This window comes from Oncorhynchus nerka, linkage group LG2, assembly GCF_034236695.1.
Source record: "Oncorhynchus nerka isolate Pitt River linkage group LG2, Oner_Uvic_2.0, whole genome shotgun sequence".
NCBI lineage: Eukaryota > Metazoa > Chordata > Actinopteri > Salmoniformes > Salmonidae > Oncorhynchus > Oncorhynchus nerka.
In genome coordinates this window covers 56186569-56205119 of record NC_088397.1, presented here as the reverse complement: position 1 = coordinate 56205119, position 18551 = coordinate 56186569, and the positions used below count along the sequence as shown (strand labels likewise).

Genomic DNA, 18551 nt, shown 5'->3' with positions numbered 1-18551 from the left:
CTCCTCTCCGTCTGCCTGACCCACCCCGGCTCTCCTCTCCGTCTGCCTGACCCACCCTGGCTCTCCTCTCCGTCTGCCTGACCCACCCTGGCTCTCCTCTCCGTCTGCCTGACCCACCCTGGCTCTCCTCTCTGTCTGCCTGACCCACCCTGGCTCTCCTCTCCGTCTGCCTGACCCACCCTGGCTCTCCTCTCCGTCTGACTGGCCCACCCTGGCTCTCCTCTCCGTCTGCCTGACCCGCCCTGGCAGTTAATTTTGCGTGCTGCACAAGAAGCTTAAATTGATTAAACTGTTCACTTGGCTCTGCGCTTGGCGACAGGATCCTGAAAAAGTGGTAAAGTGTCTAGGACAGTGAAGTGGTATTGCAGCAGGTCTGTCAGTTATCCTCCTCCTCATCATCACCACAAGCACAAGCCAGCAGCAGCATCAACAGTAATAGCAGCAGCACAATCTCAATCGAACCAAACCCCTCAAGCTCTCCCCTCCATTGCCTTTGGCAGTCGTGAACCAGTTCCCTGCGTGGCGATTAAAGCGTTTTAACTTCGTCATAAAGTGCAATCTAGCAGATCTGATAACTACCAAGGTCAACGGAAATACTTCAAATCAATCAATGAGCTGGGCCCTAATCCCCAGGAGGCAGATTAAGTCTATAATTGACCCGTGTAATCCGTGTATCTGTGGTTGGCCAGGGAACAACTGAACCCAGTGCCGGCCGGGCACCATGCCTCCCAAAATCTCCCAAAATGCACTGGAGGCTGGAGGCCCACACCAGGCAGCTAGCATATCAGTGCAGTGCTGGATTTGGCCTTGACTAAAGAGATGGCTGTTTTAATCACAGATCTCTGGGCCAGCCGCATTAAGTCGATGAGCGTTAAGCACAGCTGTTTTAATCCTCTTCTCTTCAGCTGTTCTTTCAAGAACTACCAGAGAGGAGGAGGGGATATGGGGTGAAGAAAACAAATGATTTGTTCCTCTCCTCCACACACTCGCTCATTCCATCCAGCTCCCACCCTTTCCCTGCCCCTGAACTTAACAAACGTAGCCATCTGACTGCGAGTTTCATCTCTTTAGCACTGTATACAATTTGGTGCCGCTTAGGCAGCTTGGAAAAAGAAAAATTGCTCCTCTGTAAAACCTATAGCACATCACAAAAGCCATCTGTACTTTGAGAACAGTCCTGTAAGATTAATCATTACTGTTGAATAATACCCGCATCACTCTCCCCAAACACAAAAACACACACATACACAGACGCACAAACACACACATCCAGTACACCTGTCCGAGCCTCAATTTTCACAAACAAAAATGTATTATTAAAGAGATCATAGAATGATTGGATTCATGGTGAGGATCGTGGCATGTAACAATGGCCTGAATCAAATAGTATTTTTCTTCTCACTGATTGCAATAACAATTCAGATTTGTGTTGTTGTTGTTTTACCCTCTTGACATTGGCACAGAGCTATAGAGCTGTTGTTACTGATGTTATGGTTTACCAGCCCCCCCTGCCATCCAATCTGTCACAACATAGGCCTTATTCACTTTCTAATATGTCTCTAATCATAATTCATTTCTTGGGTGTTGTTGTTTTCCGAACATATTAACTTATGCCCATATGGTCAGTCTGATGTCAAACGGCATCCCAGGCTAAAGGCAGTGCTTCTGACATGTATTTAAATGAAGTGAACCATATCCTTATTGTGTCTGATATGACATCTACTGACGTCTTGAAGAAATCCATGTCTCCACCCTAATTAACCCTGAGGGGACATAATGTATGCTTCCAGATCAACTGGCTCCAAAACACACACACATGCACAATTACATTTAAACCCTTGACCAAATGTCATCAGGACCCAAGGGATTAGGGTAGGAGAAACAATTGAAAACAGACATTTTCCTTAGAGGAACGTCTTATGTCGTTACTCCTCAGAGCAGTTGCTCAGGTCTAAGGCTGAGGGTGGGTATTAGAATGGAGTCTTAGGAAGGGTTCAGGCCACACCCATACCACTAAATCTGACCTTAACCTTTATAGGGCTAAGACATTCCCTCCACGCATCTGATTGGTCTTTTGGCTCCTTCTAAATCATCTATTCTAAACGGGCACCAAATGTACCAACTCAACGTGGGACGTAAATCATTGCAGGTCAAAGGGAGATCAAAAGACAGAAGAGAGCATTTTGATCTTTGGTTTTTGTCTAGATGTGTAAAATGTACATGAGAGATATTAATTTATAGAGGCATTGTGTGATTTGAAAAGTAATCGCCTCATGATCAGCAGTACAGAGAATAATAATGTTATTTTCAAGGTCAGCATCTCAATCTCTTAATTTGTTTTATATTATGATAAAATAGTACAGGATTTAAATCTTGCCTTCTGATAATCTATTATGGGATGACATCAAAACACCTGAAATGCAAATCAATTTCATATTATGTTTAAGTGGATATCATGGATGGGTAGCATTTTTGTTTTATTTCTTGAAAAGAAATAAGATAAATATATTTTGATTACACTTAACTTTAATATTGGCTGTTCACCTGTTTTTATGTCTTAGAAATAACATGGTTGAAATGGTAATAACTTCATGAATACCTAATAATTATGTTATAATTTATCCCCCCCAAAAAAACACATGAAATCTTAAAGGTCCAGTTTAGTCAAAATTCAGTTTTCCTGTGTTTTGCATCATATTGTACAGCTGATAAAACTATTTGATTAGTGTTATTTGCTGATAGTTGCTGGTTGAATATGCAATCTACATAGGACCTTCTAATCAGCAGGTTTGCACGGGAGGAAGTTTACGCTTTCCATGGTGTAAATTGGTTAATAGACCAACAACAAATATAGTTCCAAACCTCTCTGCCAATAACAGCTATTTTTCAGTTTTCCCCTCCCAGACAGTCCGGGCAAGATTCTTGCTTGAGAATTTGTTTTTTTGCAAATTTCTTTGCCCATTTTAACATAAATCTATTAGAGTAAAATTCTTAATTGTTACCCAGAAATAATTTTATATTGATATTAAAACGGCTGTATTGGGCCTTTGGTTATGTCTGGCAGGATGCATATTTTGTTTACAGACAACAGCACGTGCTACTTTAGAATTAGTTATAGAATAAATTATTATCCCTGGAAATAAAAGAACAAAACAAACAATCCCCATCCTTATTTTTACAGAACAGATGCCCCCTCCCCCTCTCTGTTCAAAAGTGGTATGATCCCCATGTTCTTTAGTCCTTTCTATAAAGTGTTATCGGGGGTGTCGGTGAAGGCAGACATTTATGTCTAAGAAGCAGTAAGGCTGAAGTTATATGTTCCTAGACTATGTCGTTTGGGGGAGCATCAACATTTGGGCACAATTTTGAAAGCTTAACAATGTGGAGATGTTGCAAAAACCGACTAATACTCAAAGTATTAAAGTATTTTAAGAGCTATGTAGAGTAATTCAAACGATAGTGTCTGTTTTGGCAACATCCCTGCACTCTTGTGCTGTCAAAATGTGTCCCTGAGTGGCGCAGCAGTCAAAATTACTACATCGCAGTGCTGAGGCATCCCTACAGACTGGGGTTCGATCCCAGGCTGTGTCACAGCCGGCTGTGATCAGCAGCCCCATATGACGGTGTACAATGGGCCCAGCGCCTTCCGGGATAGGGGAGTGTTTAGCCAGGGGGCTTTCCATGGCTCACCACACTCTAGTGACTCCTTGTGGCAGGGCCGGTCGCATGCAAGCTGACTTGGTCGTCAGTCGAACTGTGTTTCCTCTGACACATTGGTGTGGCTGAATTCCGGGTTAAGTGAGCAGTGTAATAAGAAGTAGCACGGCCAGACGGGTCATGTTTCGGAGGATGCATGACTCGACCTTTGCCTCTCTCGAGCCCATTTGGGAGTTGCAGTGATGAGCCAAGGTCATAATTCGGGGATAAAATGGGCAAAAGAAAATAGGCTTGTGACCAGACCACCCTGAACATGTCTGATCTTGGTAGCTAAGCAGGGTCAGGCCTGGTAGTACTTGGACGGGAGACCACCTGGGAATACCAGGTGCTGTAAGCTTTATTATTTTGATGTATGGGGTGAATCTCGAGGGAGATGGGCCTTGCTAGTAGATGTACACAGAAAGATTATTTGACTCTGAATCATGCCACTGGACATAATGTGTTAAAACAATCTGACATGAGAGATAAGTTCCATTTCAAAATATATAGCTAGGTGGGAAAGTGTTTGCAAAGTAAAGCTGAAAGAAATGTTGAAAGGCATTGTGGTTCAAGTGAGAAAAAGAAAGAGATGGAAGGAAAGGGAAAATACACAGAAAACCAAGTGAACCAAGGGCGTTTTTATGCTTTTTGATCCCTGAGCATGAACGCATAGAAACAGCAGCATCACGCCTTGGTCATATTGAGCAGAGCGACAAGAAAAGGACAACATAGAGGAGTCCTACAGCGCAGCAAGACACCTTCATACGCCACAGTACTGCCAGAGGGAGAACAGATAGAGAGTGACATATATGTAGAGAGAGAGAGGCCTCTGCTATAATCAGAAAAGAAATGCTCTTCTGAGAGAAGACGATACCAAGCCAAACAGCAGGTCAAAGCAGCAAGAGAAACAAACATGGAGAAGAGACACTTTCACTCAGAGAAGACTGATAAGATAGAAGGCAGGTCATGCCAGCAGGCCTTAGGGGAAGCCACACACACACACACATATAACACCCACCCTCACACGCGCACAGGTGCAATCTGAGGCTCTCACCCCAAAAAGAGTAGTGGACAAATTGGTCAACATGCATCAGAGGATTATTTAGATAACCAGGTTCCGGGCTATTCCTTAAGACAGTGTTCTCTTTTCTCATTTCTCCCCCCACTTTATTCACTCTCAAATACAAACTCATTATATTTCTCTCTTTCCCTTTCTTCCGTTCTTTCATTCTTTCTCCCCATCCTTCCTAAGCCCTCATTACAATAAGCCCTGGGTCAGAGGCCCTCCTTTCTGTTTGTCGTTCCTAAGAGGAAGATTTCGTTGGAGGAAGCCCTCATTGTCAAAATGGGACAGTTCCAAATGTCTTATATATAGTCCAATGTGGGGGACGGGTCAGCAGTGTGTAGGGAACTGGTCAGCAGTGTGTGGGGAACGGGTCAGCAGTGTGTGGGGAAACGGGTCAGCAGTGTGTGGGTGGACGGGTCAGCAGAGTGTGGGGAAACGGGTCAGCAGTGTGTGGGGAAACGGGTCAGCAGTGTGTGGGGGACGGGTCAGCAGTGTGTGGGGAAAGGGTCAGCAGTGTGTGGGGGACGGGTCAGCAGTGTGTGGGGAAACGGGTCAGCAGTGTGTGGGGGGGTCAGCAGTGGTCAGCAGTGTGTGGGGAAACGGGTCAGCAGTGTGTGGGGAAACGGGTCAGCAGTGTGTGGGGAAACGGGTCAGCAGTGTGTGGGGACGGGTCAGCAGTGTGTGGGGAAACGGGTCAGCAGTGTGTGGGGGATGGGTCAGCAGTGTGTGGGGACGGGTCAGCACTGTGTGGGGAAACGGGTCAGCAGTGTGTGGGGGACGGGTCAGCAGTGTGTGGGGGACGGGTCAGCAGTGTGTGGGGACGGGTCAGCAGTGTGTGGGGACGGGTCAGCAGTGTGTGGGGAAACGGGTCAGCAGTGTGTGGGGACGGGTCAGCAGTGTGTGGGGAAACGGGTCAGCAGTGTGTGGGGACGGGTCAGCAGTGTGTGGGGGACGGGTCAGCAGTGTGTGGGGACGGGTCAGCAGTGTGTGGGGAAACGGGTCAGCAGTGTGTGGGGGACGGGTCAGCAGTGTGTGGGGAAACGGGTCAGCAGTGTGTGGGGGACGGGTCAGCAGTGTGTGGGGGACGGGTCAGCAGTGTGTGGAGGACGGGTCAGCAGTGTGTGGGGAAACGGGTCAGCAGTGTGTGGGGGACGGGTCAGCAGTGTGTGGGGAAACGGGTCAGCAGTGTGTGGGGACGGGTCAGCAGTGTGTGGGGACGGGTCAGCAGTGTGTGGAGGACGGGTCAGCAGTGTGTGGGGAAACGGGTCAGCAGTGTGTGGGGGACGGGTCAGCAGTGTGTGGGGAAACGGGTCAGCAGTGTGGGTCAAACTGGTCAGCATAAGCTGACCTACTAACCCTAACCTTTTGATCTGATTATTAATGTTGCTACAGATCAATTAATGGAAGAACACAATGTATTCTAACTGAAGACAGAATTTAGACTGGGGAATTGTAAAGACGGTATTAAGTCATCTTATAGGAGGACATTCTATTGTGTGGACTTTAATTGACGAACCCGTTTGCTGACTCGCAGAGAGAGAACACTGCTTAAGATAATCCTCCTCAAGATTTTGCACTTCTCAAACAAGAGATAAACAGAAGATGCAGAACACTTCAGTAGAAAATGCACAGGCTAGAGCACAGTGTATTCAGTATGGAAGGAAGAGTTAGAAGTAAAGCAAGGGGTAGAAACAGAGAGAAGGAGAGAAAGAGCTACTTGTACAGCTGTGGAAGAAAAGCCAGAGAGCTATTCAAAATGAGACTTATCCCTCTGAACCAACTGTTTTATCACATCTTGGAGAGCCTCCCCCTGTAAGGGAGGAGACGGCATTGGTTACTTACGGCAAATAACCTTTCTACATACACCTCCTCATTGACCTTATCCCGCAGCATGTCCTGAGAATGGCGCACAAAGGTCACGTAACCGTCTGCAATGTCCATCCCAGGCTTCTGCAGAACATGAGAGAGAGAGAGAGAGAGAGAGAGAGAGAGAGAGAGAGAGAGAGTTGAGAACAAGAGGGAAAGAGTAATTAGTCCCCAAAAAACTAATTCATTGTCTCACCAAGGCACCGAAACCTGTTTACCTCATAATAAATATGATGTAGACCAGCAAAGTGACATAAGTTATTGTCAACTGTTATGTCATGTCAAGCTCTAAGACATGCATATGAAAAACTGACAGGTATTAAAATAAACATTCAACCCAAAGTGTTATCAAATTGTCATTTTCAACTCAGAAAAAAAAGTATTAAAATGTACAGTTGACATCTCTGGAGAGGTGTTTCATTTGCAGTGCATATAGACCCTGGGCTATGGCTGTCTTTTCACTGAACTTCCTATTAGAGATATGTACTTGGCCCAGAATCATCTGTCACAGTCTGGGCACGTGCAAAGTGAACAGAAGAACCAGGAACACGTGATCAGGCTGCTGAACAGACTGTTAGGAGAGCTGCCATTTCTCATGCCATCTCAAATATTCAAACAGGACAATGCGTTTGCAAATAAGACACTCAATTTGTGTGTGTGTGTGTGTGTGTGGGTGTGTGTGTGTATTTCCCCCTGGCGCCTCTTCTCCGGTATATGAAACACATCCTTTGTGCCAGCGGACGAGGTCATATGAATTTGTATTACCCGCTGTAAACTGAACTTAGTTAACACATCCCTGAGTGGATCCAAAGGGTGCAAATTAGTATGTTTCTCCAGTGTAATTTCATTCTGTGCTTTAAGCAAACAATTACCATGCAGAAACTAGGGCTCTGGCCCTGCGGACATAAGAGGCCCAATCACAGATCCACCGACAAAGGCATACATTTCAAAAGTGACGTGTTGAGCTTTTGTGGGTTTTTGTTACACAACACAACAGAGATACTCACAATGACATGCCTAGCTGGCTGTTTTTGCCCAGATCCATATCAGGGAAGATGGAATGACACACACAAACACGTACACACGCACACTTGGACTGGGACAAGAAAAACACAAGTACTGATAATAACGCTCTTCTCCCACTTACAGGTACATCCACATACTTTGATGCAGCTTTCACCTTGAAATGAGACAGAGAGTTTAGGTGAGAAGGAAAGATTTGAGATTCCAACTGTGCCAATTCTCTTCATTGCAAAAACGGTATACTGTGAGTGTAGCTTCAGTGTGTGACTGCAATATGCTTAAGTGAGTCATGCCAGGAAATGTAATAACACAGTTCACTCAAAAAAAATGTAGACTTCTATTACAATGTTCAGGAAACTACTAAAATACTTTTTCAAAATACATTTTCATGCATTGGGAGTGTTATCATGAGCAAATTGAGGCAGAGAGCTGTGCATTCTCTGAACATATGTTTGCTAAAGTTACAATATTTGAACAAGACTAATCCTACCCTATGATGATTAAAATAATTTCAAGATCAGGGTCCAGTTCTGTATGCAGTGTACGATGAGAAAGAGGGGAACGAGAGAAGGAGTGCGTTCTTACTGTGAAAGAGAGGAAGGAGGAGAAGAGAGTGCCCTCGTCGTATCTGGACAGTTTGGCTAGGACACTCTCTAGAATGACCACAAACTGACAGACAGGGAGTTATGTTACTGGCAAGTCCAACACATTAAAAACAACATTCATTTAATATCACTTTCAGATGTGAGTAAGACAGCAACAGCACCTTTGCTACCAGTAAGGTGATCATCTCCTTCACAGTCTCCTCTATGAGAGCGTCGATTTGGGAATGGTACTGTCTCTGTCAGGAGAGAGACATGTTAGTCACGACGTCCAAATCCAGCGTCCCTCCCTTCCCTTCTGTTTGTTGCTACCAGGTCTCACAGTAGGCCAATATGCTAATCAGTAGTATGACAGCATTCTTTTGTCTTCACGTGAGCCATGTAAAAGACCTCAGACTAATTAATTCTGCGCTGATAATTGGTATCTGTCTCTAGATTGTGCAGCGATGAGAACTGTCAAATCTACCCCATGTATATTCAGTACCATCTACACACATGCTAATGAAATCAAAACATTTCAAGTGTTGGAAGACTGGGGAACACTGCATTGATGGCTAATTATACATTTGGGAACTGGGAGTGAGATTTCAATTGAATTGTTAGCCACACTTACCCAATCTCTAACAAACTTTCACAAGATAGAGAAAAGAAATGAAAATATGATCGTGAAAAAGCAAACGACTACAGCAAAAGCACATGTTCAAGCAAAAGCTAAATCAGGAGATGGCAATCACAGTAAGTGCCATTGAAACTAATGTCAGTGAAAACCTTGACAGAAATACATACAGTACACAGAATGTACTACTTTACACCATGTATTGTATAAGCATAGCATTACATAATATAAGCAAATAGAAAGAAATGGAAGCATAGAAATGCTGATTCTAATTGACCTGGAGCTCCTGAATGCATGCAATTTTAAGAGAATACACATCTAACACACAGCTGGTGAGCACAAAATGATTTTCCCAAAGTGCATTGGTACTGCTCCAGGGTGGATACTGATCTGTATATCCAGTGCAACATGCTCAGTGATATAGCATATAAATCAGTGAGTGAAAGAGAAATCATTGAAATCACTATTAGACATCAATAGAATGATTTACATTATATTACATCTAGAATATAATAGGTGGAAACTGTGTTGGTCTGAGGCTGTGCAGATGGAGGTGGACTGGTATCTGATGTCTGATATAAGACTGGTATCTGATGTCTGATATAAGACTGGTAGCTGATGTCTGATATAAGACTGGTATCTGACGTCTGATATAAGACTGGTAGCTGATGTCTGATATAAGACTGGTATCTGACGTCTGATATAAGACTGGTAGCTGATGTCTGATCTAAGACTGGTAGCTGATGTCTGATATAAGACTGGTATCTGACGTCTGATATAAGACTGGTAGCTGATGTCTGATCTAAGACTGGTAGCTGATGTCTGATATAAGACTGGTTAAAGACTATAGGGATGAAGGAATCCTCTACCTCCTGTCCCAGCTCCATGGCACACAGCTTGGCTGACTGGGCCTTGGCATCCACCATCACGTTGAACATGGTGCAGATGGACTGAGGCACGCGGAGGTCTGTGGTCCGACTGCTCTTCTGGAGCTTGGCCTCAAAGGCCACCCTCGTTCTGGAGACAGGGACAGAGAAAGGAGAGAGGTTGTGGAGCACTATACATGGACCTACAATGTCTGTGTGTGTAATGTTTTAATCTATACTTGCTATTTCTAGAAGGTTTAAGGTTAGAATTAGGGTTAGAATTAGGTCTAGTGTTAGGGTTAGGAGCTAGGGTTAGGTTTAGGGTTAAGGTTAGGTTTTTGGGTTAAGGTTAAGGTTTGGGTAAGGGTTAGGGAAAAAGGGATTTTGAATGGGATTGAATTGTGTGTCCCCACAAGGTTAGTGGTATATGTGTATGTGTATGTGTGTAATTGTGTGTAAGCAAGTGCAAGGGTCCCATTCAGGAGCGTTCTCTCACCGTTTGACGCAGGACTCAATCATGTCGCTGGACATGAGTTTGAGCCTGCTCTCCAGGTGTTTGCCAAACTCCTCCTCAGGCCAGTGCAGGTCTCTGATGAAGGTCTGCAGTGCATCCAGCTTCCAGAACAGATCCTCGGATGTCCCCGAGCCATTACTGGGCAGGAAGAACGGGGCACAGGTCAGGGGTCACAGCTAAGAGGTTAAACGTTAGAGCACTGTTACCCAACAGGAGAACACATGGGGGGTAGAGGACTACAACAAGGATCAGAGAGGATGGGCAAATCTAGGTCTCAGGATTCCATTTGTTTGGGTTATTTTCACCATTTACTGAATGGAAGATGCTGTATATTTGATCTATTCCTGGCCAATGAGGTTCTATGAATTGTGTTCATCAAGGTCCCAATCAGTTTATGGTAAAAATAAACAGACATGAGTATGTCTTTGACCAATTAATAACCTCAGAGTTGAGTAGTTATCAAAACCAGGGAAAGAGTAGGGGTCCATGCACACTGCAGGTTGGTCAGTTAGTTAGTGCACTCTGGGAAAACACACAAGGAAGGGTGGGGTTGCTTTCTGATGCGGTGATGGAGACTGTATCCCACTCCCATTCCCTGTCCCCTTCCCCCAAACCCTGTAGAAAGAGAGAGCAGATCTCTCCAGCCACACAGGTCTCTCCAGACACGCAGGGGCCTCCTCACAACTAGTGCCCACAGGTAAGAGCTCCAACACAGGGTAAACAGGGACTTATTCTCCCTAGCACACTGTGCCAGACTGGAGATCAGATACATGTGATGGAAAGACACAAATGAAATACTTTTAAACACTAGCTTGGGTAGGGCCTCATTTAATAATGATGTGTAATTTAGCATTTCCCATTCTTGGTGTTTTCCAATCAGCTTAAAATGTAATTTGTGTCTTTCCACCCTTCAGTTCAAACACATGCAGTAGGAGGAAAATGAAAAGCCATTGATGGTTCTCCATTTTGAAACACTGCCTACTCTAACCCCACTCCCCATGCTATGGCCTTGGCATGAACATGGCTGCAGGTAGAACAATAAGAACACTGGGACAACTTGGATCCTGGAAAAAGAACATCAGATCACAGGCAGTGGTTTACTACATATTTTAGAATAGGCTGAGCCTGTTTCTTCCTAATGATCAACAATGTGGTTGTGTCAAGGCTGTGTTTGAGTTTTATTTTGTGGGGTGAGATTGGCTTAGTCTTTATGGCTTATTTACAAGATACCAAACCTGCTTTTAGTTCAGGCTTACCTTTGACAGAGCAGTGCCTTTACATTTTGGGAGCGAATGTATTCATTTAATCTCTCTCTCTCCTTTCACACATTTTTGGTAGCTGGTGCTGAAAATGTTTCACTTTGGTAATGTGTCAGGTGTACCTCAAGGTGCAGAAGAAGTGCTTTTGATCAACATATCTAAACATAGCTTTGCAATTATCTGCATGCTGTGTCTCTCCTTGGTCCCCCGGGAGGGCTGCTAAGAGCCAACAGGTAGACATGGAGTTTTACAACTGGCACAATCACTAATGAAATGGGACTTCATTTCATATTCCGTCAATACAAAAGTGGGATCATTATCATGGTGTGAATGAGTGAACATGATCTGTTTTAAAGTAGGCGTATCTGAGAGGCTCAGTAAAGACAAGCACCAGAAGCTCTAGGGCTGATCAAAGCTCTACTTCTGCACGTTAGGCATGGTTGGTTTTACGAATGCACTACAGGCCCTACTACAGTATGAGTCAAATGTGTCAATGGTTTATAGTGGCCTATTGTTGAGTAGCTGCCATTAGCTAACTAAGTCAAATCAACAAGGCCAAAGCTGCCCCCATCTAAATTAGGATTGGTGGATATTGCCTGTACATCTCCAGAAATTGAGCCAGTACTTCAGAGGACATGTGACATGTTCATGCCAAAAACACACATGCATTTTTCATGTTTCAGGCTCCAGCAGAGACTCAATACACACTCTGAGTCACATGTAGCTGCCATCCAGTTGGGTGTAGAAAAGCTAGGCATTGTTAGAAGGCTAACTGGTGGTAGATTTGGTACTTTGGGCATTTGGAGCTTGACATTTGGTAGACTCAAATCAGGAAGATTACTTGTTAGGCTCCTGTGTAGAGGAAACAGACATCAAATCAAATAAATAAGATGTGCTATAACAGTGGTAATATGGATGTGTTTTAAAAGGGAAAGTGAAGCAATGACAAGAAAAAGAAAAACAATTGGTGAGGCAGAGCAAATTTACAAGACAAATAGCCGTTATTAAGTTGAAACAAGTAAGGGTATAGTTGCAATGAATGGAAGAGACAAATCTAATGTTGAAAAATGATGTGTAAAGAGTGTCTTATCAGCATTGAAGAGAACAATGACTAAATATAGTTAACAATTGATAACTCAACATATGGTGACAGCAAATAGCTTTGACGTGAATACAAGGGATACCATATGAACACTAGGGAATACCAAACAGAGGAAAAATGTTTCCGACAACATTTTCAGACATATGGTCTTAGCTGCAATAGGAAACTTTTGAATTCAATAGATAGTAAATCATCTTGCTCGTACAAATGAATATATTTGGTAACGATTTACTTTGACTACATATCCACAACACATTTAAGTACACATATTTAAGTGTTTCATGAACGCTTTACAACAGGTCTCAACAACATTATTAAAGGTTAATGAAATATATTCATAGCATATCTATAGTGCATTCATGTCATGCTATGCAAGAGTACATATTTATGTATCTTAATAGATGCATCATTACAATGACAGTTTAGTGTCATCATTATGGCTGTAGTCAAAAGTATGCTTCTACCAAGCCAGTGTTAGTGAATATGCCAAAATGCCAAACAACATTTAGAAAATGATGCTGATATATAGCCTGTACCAGCCCCATTCCCCACACGACTTACCTCCTTCTTCTTCTTCTCACTGAGGTCAATGGTGCATAAAGATCCCCACGAGGTTGAATCCTCCGGGTAAATTTTACGGATAAAATGTTGTAGTTGATACTATAACTCTTCCGCAACTCATTAACAGCCCTTCTCCACATCACAATTAAGTTAGTCATACTAGTCTATTATGCACACATGAAGGTTATGAATGCTATGCAGTCACATGAAAGGCAAATACATTTTCCCATTTTCCCAAGCATTTATAGCAAAGCACTTTATGGTAATTACCTGTTCAGTTTGCCACTCTGATCTATAACACCAACATTAAAGGTCTATGTATGAATTTTATGCAGTTAATGTACTGTCATTTCTATTTTTTCATTCATAAAGCATTTATAAGGCAATTATAAACATGCCTCACTTATCAAAAAGAATACGAACACAATACAGAATGGTATTTTATTTCCGTTTTCCATATGTAACTTTAGCTAGCTAGCAAAGAAAACAATTGCCAAAGAATCCTACTATTGACATTTTTCAGTTATTTTTTCTTGAATAGATTTAACAAAGATTCATATTCAAAGAATTCAAATTCAATTCCCCATTTCAGACTGATAGCTAGCAATAACTATTTTAGTGAGTAAAACGTAATAACACAAGGTGGTAAAGCTAGCTAGTGTTGTAACGATTGTCTTCGGGTGAAAGAGAGGACCAAGATGCAGCGTGATGTAAATCCATATTTAATGGGAATACTTAAATACCGAACAAAAACAACAAACCGACAAAAAGGAACGAAGACGAAACAGTCCCGTAACGTGAACACTAAACACTGGAACAGGAACAATCACCCACAAAATACCCACAGAATATGGCTGCCTAAATATGGTTCCCAATCAGAGACAACGATAGACAGCTGCCTCTATTTGAAAACCAATCTAACCATAGACGTACAAAAAACACCTAGATAGGAAAACACCCCCATAAACATACAAATCATCTACACAAGGCATAAACACATACTTCACCCATGTCACACCCTGACCTAACCAAAATAACAAAGAAAACAAAGAATACTAAGGTCAGGGTGTGACAAGTGTTTCCCACTTATTCAACATTTTGTTAACAATGTTAGCTATTTCACTGTTTACATTGTACTTTTGCACATTACAGACCTTTTAAAACAGGACAAATTAAAGAGACCATAGAGATATATAAAGAACTCATCTTTGTATATGTGCCATTCTAGCGTATGTGACAGCATAGAAGTAGTGAATGTTCTTCTTCACGATTGGCTGATCCCGCCTGATGACCCGGTTGGACATGACTCCAACAAGGTCATCAGGAGGGATCAGCCAACGAAGTTGGATGTCCCACCCAGTTGATTACAATAAAATGCTGGAATCCCTCAATGGCGCTGTCCATGCTAATATGGCGCTGCCCATGCTAATACGGCCTTTTGGCAACTAGAAGCCTCTATCATTCTCTATGTTTTGACTGCAGATGAGAGGTAAGTAATGGTGGCATCGCTTCCGGGTGACAGCCTAGCATTCTTCTGGCTTTTAATAGCTTGGAAGATTCCCGAAAATGATGTCATGGCTTTAGAAGCTTCTGATAGGCTCATTGACATCATTTGAGTCAATTGGAGGTGTACCTGTGGAGGCCTACCTTCAAACTCAGTTCCTCTTCGCTTGACATCATGGGAAAATCAAAAGAAATCAGCCAAGACCCCTGAAAAAATATTGTAGACCTCCACAAGTCTGGTTCATCCTTGGGAGCAATTTCCAAACGCCTGAAGATGCCACGTTCATCTGTACAAACAATAGTACGCAAGTATAAACACCATGGGACCACACAGCCGCCATTTCTCAGGAAGAAGACGCGTTCTGTCTCATAGAGATTAACATACTTTGGTGTGAAAAGTGCAAATCAATCCCAGAACAACAGCAAAGGACCTTGTGAAGATGCAGGAGGAAACAGGTACAAAAGTATCTATGTCCACAGTAAAACGAGTCCTATATCGACATAACCTGAAAGGCCCCTCAGTAAGGAAGGAGCTACTGCTCCAAAACCACCATAAAAATGCCAGACTACATTTTGCAACTGCACATGGGGTCTGATGAAACAAAAATAGAACTGTTTGGCCATAATGACCATTGTTATGTTTGGAGGAAAAAGGGGGAGGCTTGCAAGCCGAAGAACACCATCCCAACCGTGAAGTACGGGGGTGGCAGCATCATGTTGTTCAGGTGCTTTGCTGCAGGAGGGACTGGTGCACTTCACAAATAGATGGCATCATGAGGAATTGAAAATTAGGTGGATATATTGAAGCAATATCTCAAGACATCAGTCAGGAAAGTAAACCTTGGTCGCAAATGGGTCTTCCAAATGGACAATGACCCCAAGCATACTTCCAAAGTTGTGGCAAAATGGCGTAAGGACAACAAAGTCAAGGTATTGGAGTGGCCATCACAAAGCCCTGACCTCAATCTTATAGCGTGTGCGAGCAAGGAGGCCTACAAACCTGACACAGTTACACTCTGTCAGGAGGAATGGGCAAAAATTCACCCAACATATTGTTTGAAACTTGTGGAAGACTACCCGATACATTTGACCCAAGTTAAACAATTTAAAGGCAATGCTACCAAATACTAATTGAGTGTATGTAAATTTCTGACCCACTTGCAATGTGATGAAAGAAATAAAAGCTGAAATAAATTATTCTCTGTCACTGTAATGGCGTTCTTTGTTTGTGGAATGAAGAGAGTCGGACCGAAATGCAGCGTGTAGGTTACTCATGTTACTTTAATGAAGAAAAAACGTGATACATGAAATAACTATACAACACAAAACAACAAACGGAACGTGACACTATTACAGCCTATCTGGTGAATACACAAAGACAGGGACAATCACCCACGAAATACAACGCGAACTCAGGCTACCTAAATACGGTTCCCAATCCGAGACAACGAGAAGCACCTGACTCTTAATTGAGAACCGCCTCAGGCCGCCCAGCCTAACAGCACCCCTACTCAACCGCAATCCCACTAATACAAAACCCCAATACGAAATACAACACATAAACCCATGTCACACCCTGGCCTGACCAATCTATAACTAAAACACAAAACACTATGACCAAGGCGTGACAGTCACGTTCTGACCTTTATTTCCTTTGTTTTGTCTTTATTTAGTATGGTCAGGGCGTGAGTTGGGGTGGGCAGTCTATGTGTGTTTTTCTACGTGTGTTTTTCTAGTTCAGCCTAGTATGGTTCTCAATCAGAAGCAGGTGTCGTTAGTTGTCTCTGATTGAGAATCATAGTTAGGTAGCCTGGATTTCACTTTTGAGTGGTGGGTGTTTGTTTCCGTGTGAGTGTTTGTTGCCACACGGTACTGTTTCGGTTTCCGTTCATGTTCACGTTTATTGTTTAGTATTTCATATAGTGTTCAGTTTATGTCTTAAAATAAACGTTATGGACACTTACCACGCTGCGCATTGGTCCTCCGATCCTTCTCGCTACTCCTCCTCAGAAGAGGAGGAAGAATGCCGTTACATTCTCTACTATTATTCTGACATTTCACATTCTTAAAATAAAGTGGTGATCCTAACTGACCTAAGACATGGAAGTTTTACTATAAATGTCAGGAATTGTGTGTAAGGTGTATGTAAACTTCAGACTTCAACTGTACGTACATATACTGTAGGTAGGAATAAAGTGACTAGTGCCATGACTCTCCCTCCTGGATGGAGATCAAAGGTGCCGTTTCAAGACACTCCTGGGGGAGGTGGCCAGTTTTATGACGGTTGTAAATACCTTGCAGGAACTTTCTCTCCCTTGCCATGCCGTATTAAGGGGAAATAACCCTTTTGTTACAAAGAGATTCTTCCCGCCAAAACTCCCAAAATCCAAAAGTGGATAATGAAACAATATTTCTAACACAAAGAATGTGGGAAATGGTCGTGAGGGACTTAAAGAACTATCATGTCAGATAATTTATTGTTTTGTGATATCATTTAAGACATTATAATGGAAACATTGTAACTTTAATAGATTTCACAATGTATATGTCAGAGTTACATCTAAATGATGTATATGATTAAATATGAAACATGCTGACGTTATGGGAGAGGTGGTGTTGTGGAGTCGTGCGCGGCCATGCAGTCATAGGTGAACAGGGAGTACAGGAGGAGACTAAGCACACACCCCTGAGTGGCTCTCGTGTTGAGGGTCAAAGTGGCGGATACATTGTTTCCTACCCTCATCACCTGGGGCCGTCCAGGATCCAGTTAGAAGAGGAAGGTGTTGAAACACAGGGTCCTTAACTTAGTGATGAGTTTGGAGGTTACTATGGTGTTGAACACTGAGTTGTAGTCAATGAACAGCATTCTCACATAGGTGTTCCTTTTGTCCATGTGGGAAAGGGTAGAGTGGAGTGCAATGGAGATCGATTTATCTGTGGATCTGTTGTGGCGGTATGCAAATTGGACAAGACCATGGTGCTTGCCTACAGAGCTGTGAGGGGAACGGCACCTCAGTACCTCCAGGCTCTGATCAGGCCCTACACCCAATCAAGGGCACTGCGTTCATCCACCTCTGGCCTGCTCGCCTCCCTACCACTGAGGAAGTACAGTTCCCGCTCAGCCCAGTCAAAACTGTTCGCTGCTCTGGCCCCCCAATGGTGGAACAAACTCCCTCACGACGCCAGGACAGCGGAGTCAATCACCACCTTCCGGAGACACCTGAAACCCCACCTCTTTAAGGAATACCTAGGATAGGATAAAGTAATCCTTCTCCCCCCCCCCCCCCCCTTAAAAGACCTAGATGCACTATTGTAAAGTGGCTGTTCCACTGGATGTCATAAGGTGAAAGCACCAATTTGTAAGTCGCTCTGGATAAGAGTGTCTGCTAAATGACTTAAATGTAAATGTAAATGGAGTGGGTCCAGAGTGTCTGGGATGATGATGTTGATGTGAGCCATGACCATCCTTTCAAAGCATTTCATGGTTACATATGTGAGTGCTAAGGAGTGATAGTCACTTAGACAGGTTACATTGGCATTCTTGGGCACATGGACTATGGTGGTCTGCTTAAAACATGTAAGTATTACAGACTGCGTCAGGGAGAGGCTGAAAATGTCAGTGAAGACAGCTGCCAGCTGGTCAGCGCATGTTCTGAGAAGGTGTTCTGGTAATCCTTCTTGCCCTGTGGCCTTGTGAACTTTAACCTGTTTAAAGTTCTTACTCACACTGGATACAGAGAGCGTGATCACACAGTCATCCAGCACAGCTGGTGCTCTCATGCATGGTTCAGTGTTTGCTAGCCTTGAAGCGAGCATAGAAGGAATTTAGCTCGTCTGGTAGGCTCGCGTCACTGGACAGCTCGCGACTGAGTTTTCC

The 18551-nt window shown here is 43.4% G+C and overlaps 1 protein-coding gene across 7 annotated transcripts in view; it reads right to left on the bottom strand.

Annotated features, from left to right (window-relative positions):
• LOC115138280 (calcium-dependent secretion activator 1) overlaps positions 1-18551 on the bottom strand; it is a 179040-nt gene that overhangs the window by 13809 nt on the left and 146680 nt on the right. For 2 of the 7 annotated variants that reach the window (XM_029674998.2, XM_065000320.1), the window contains 7 exons: positions 12217-12360; positions 10232-10387; positions 9739-9886; positions 8418-8492; positions 8237-8320; positions 7776-7808; positions 6605-6712 (listed from right to left, as the gene is read on the bottom strand). In XM_029674998.2, the coding sequence (XP_029530858.1) occupies positions 6605-6712; positions 7776-7808; positions 8237-8320; positions 8418-8492; positions 9739-9886; positions 10232-10387; positions 12217-12360 (748 nt within the window). Of the gene's footprint in view, positions 1-6604; positions 6713-7775; positions 7809-8236; positions 8321-8417; positions 8493-8866; positions 8882-9738; positions 9887-10231; positions 10388-12216; positions 12361-18551 lie in introns of all 7 variants that reach the window. The other 5 variants (XM_029675059.2, XM_029675089.2, XM_029674982.2 and 2 more) reach the window with 4 other exon arrangements.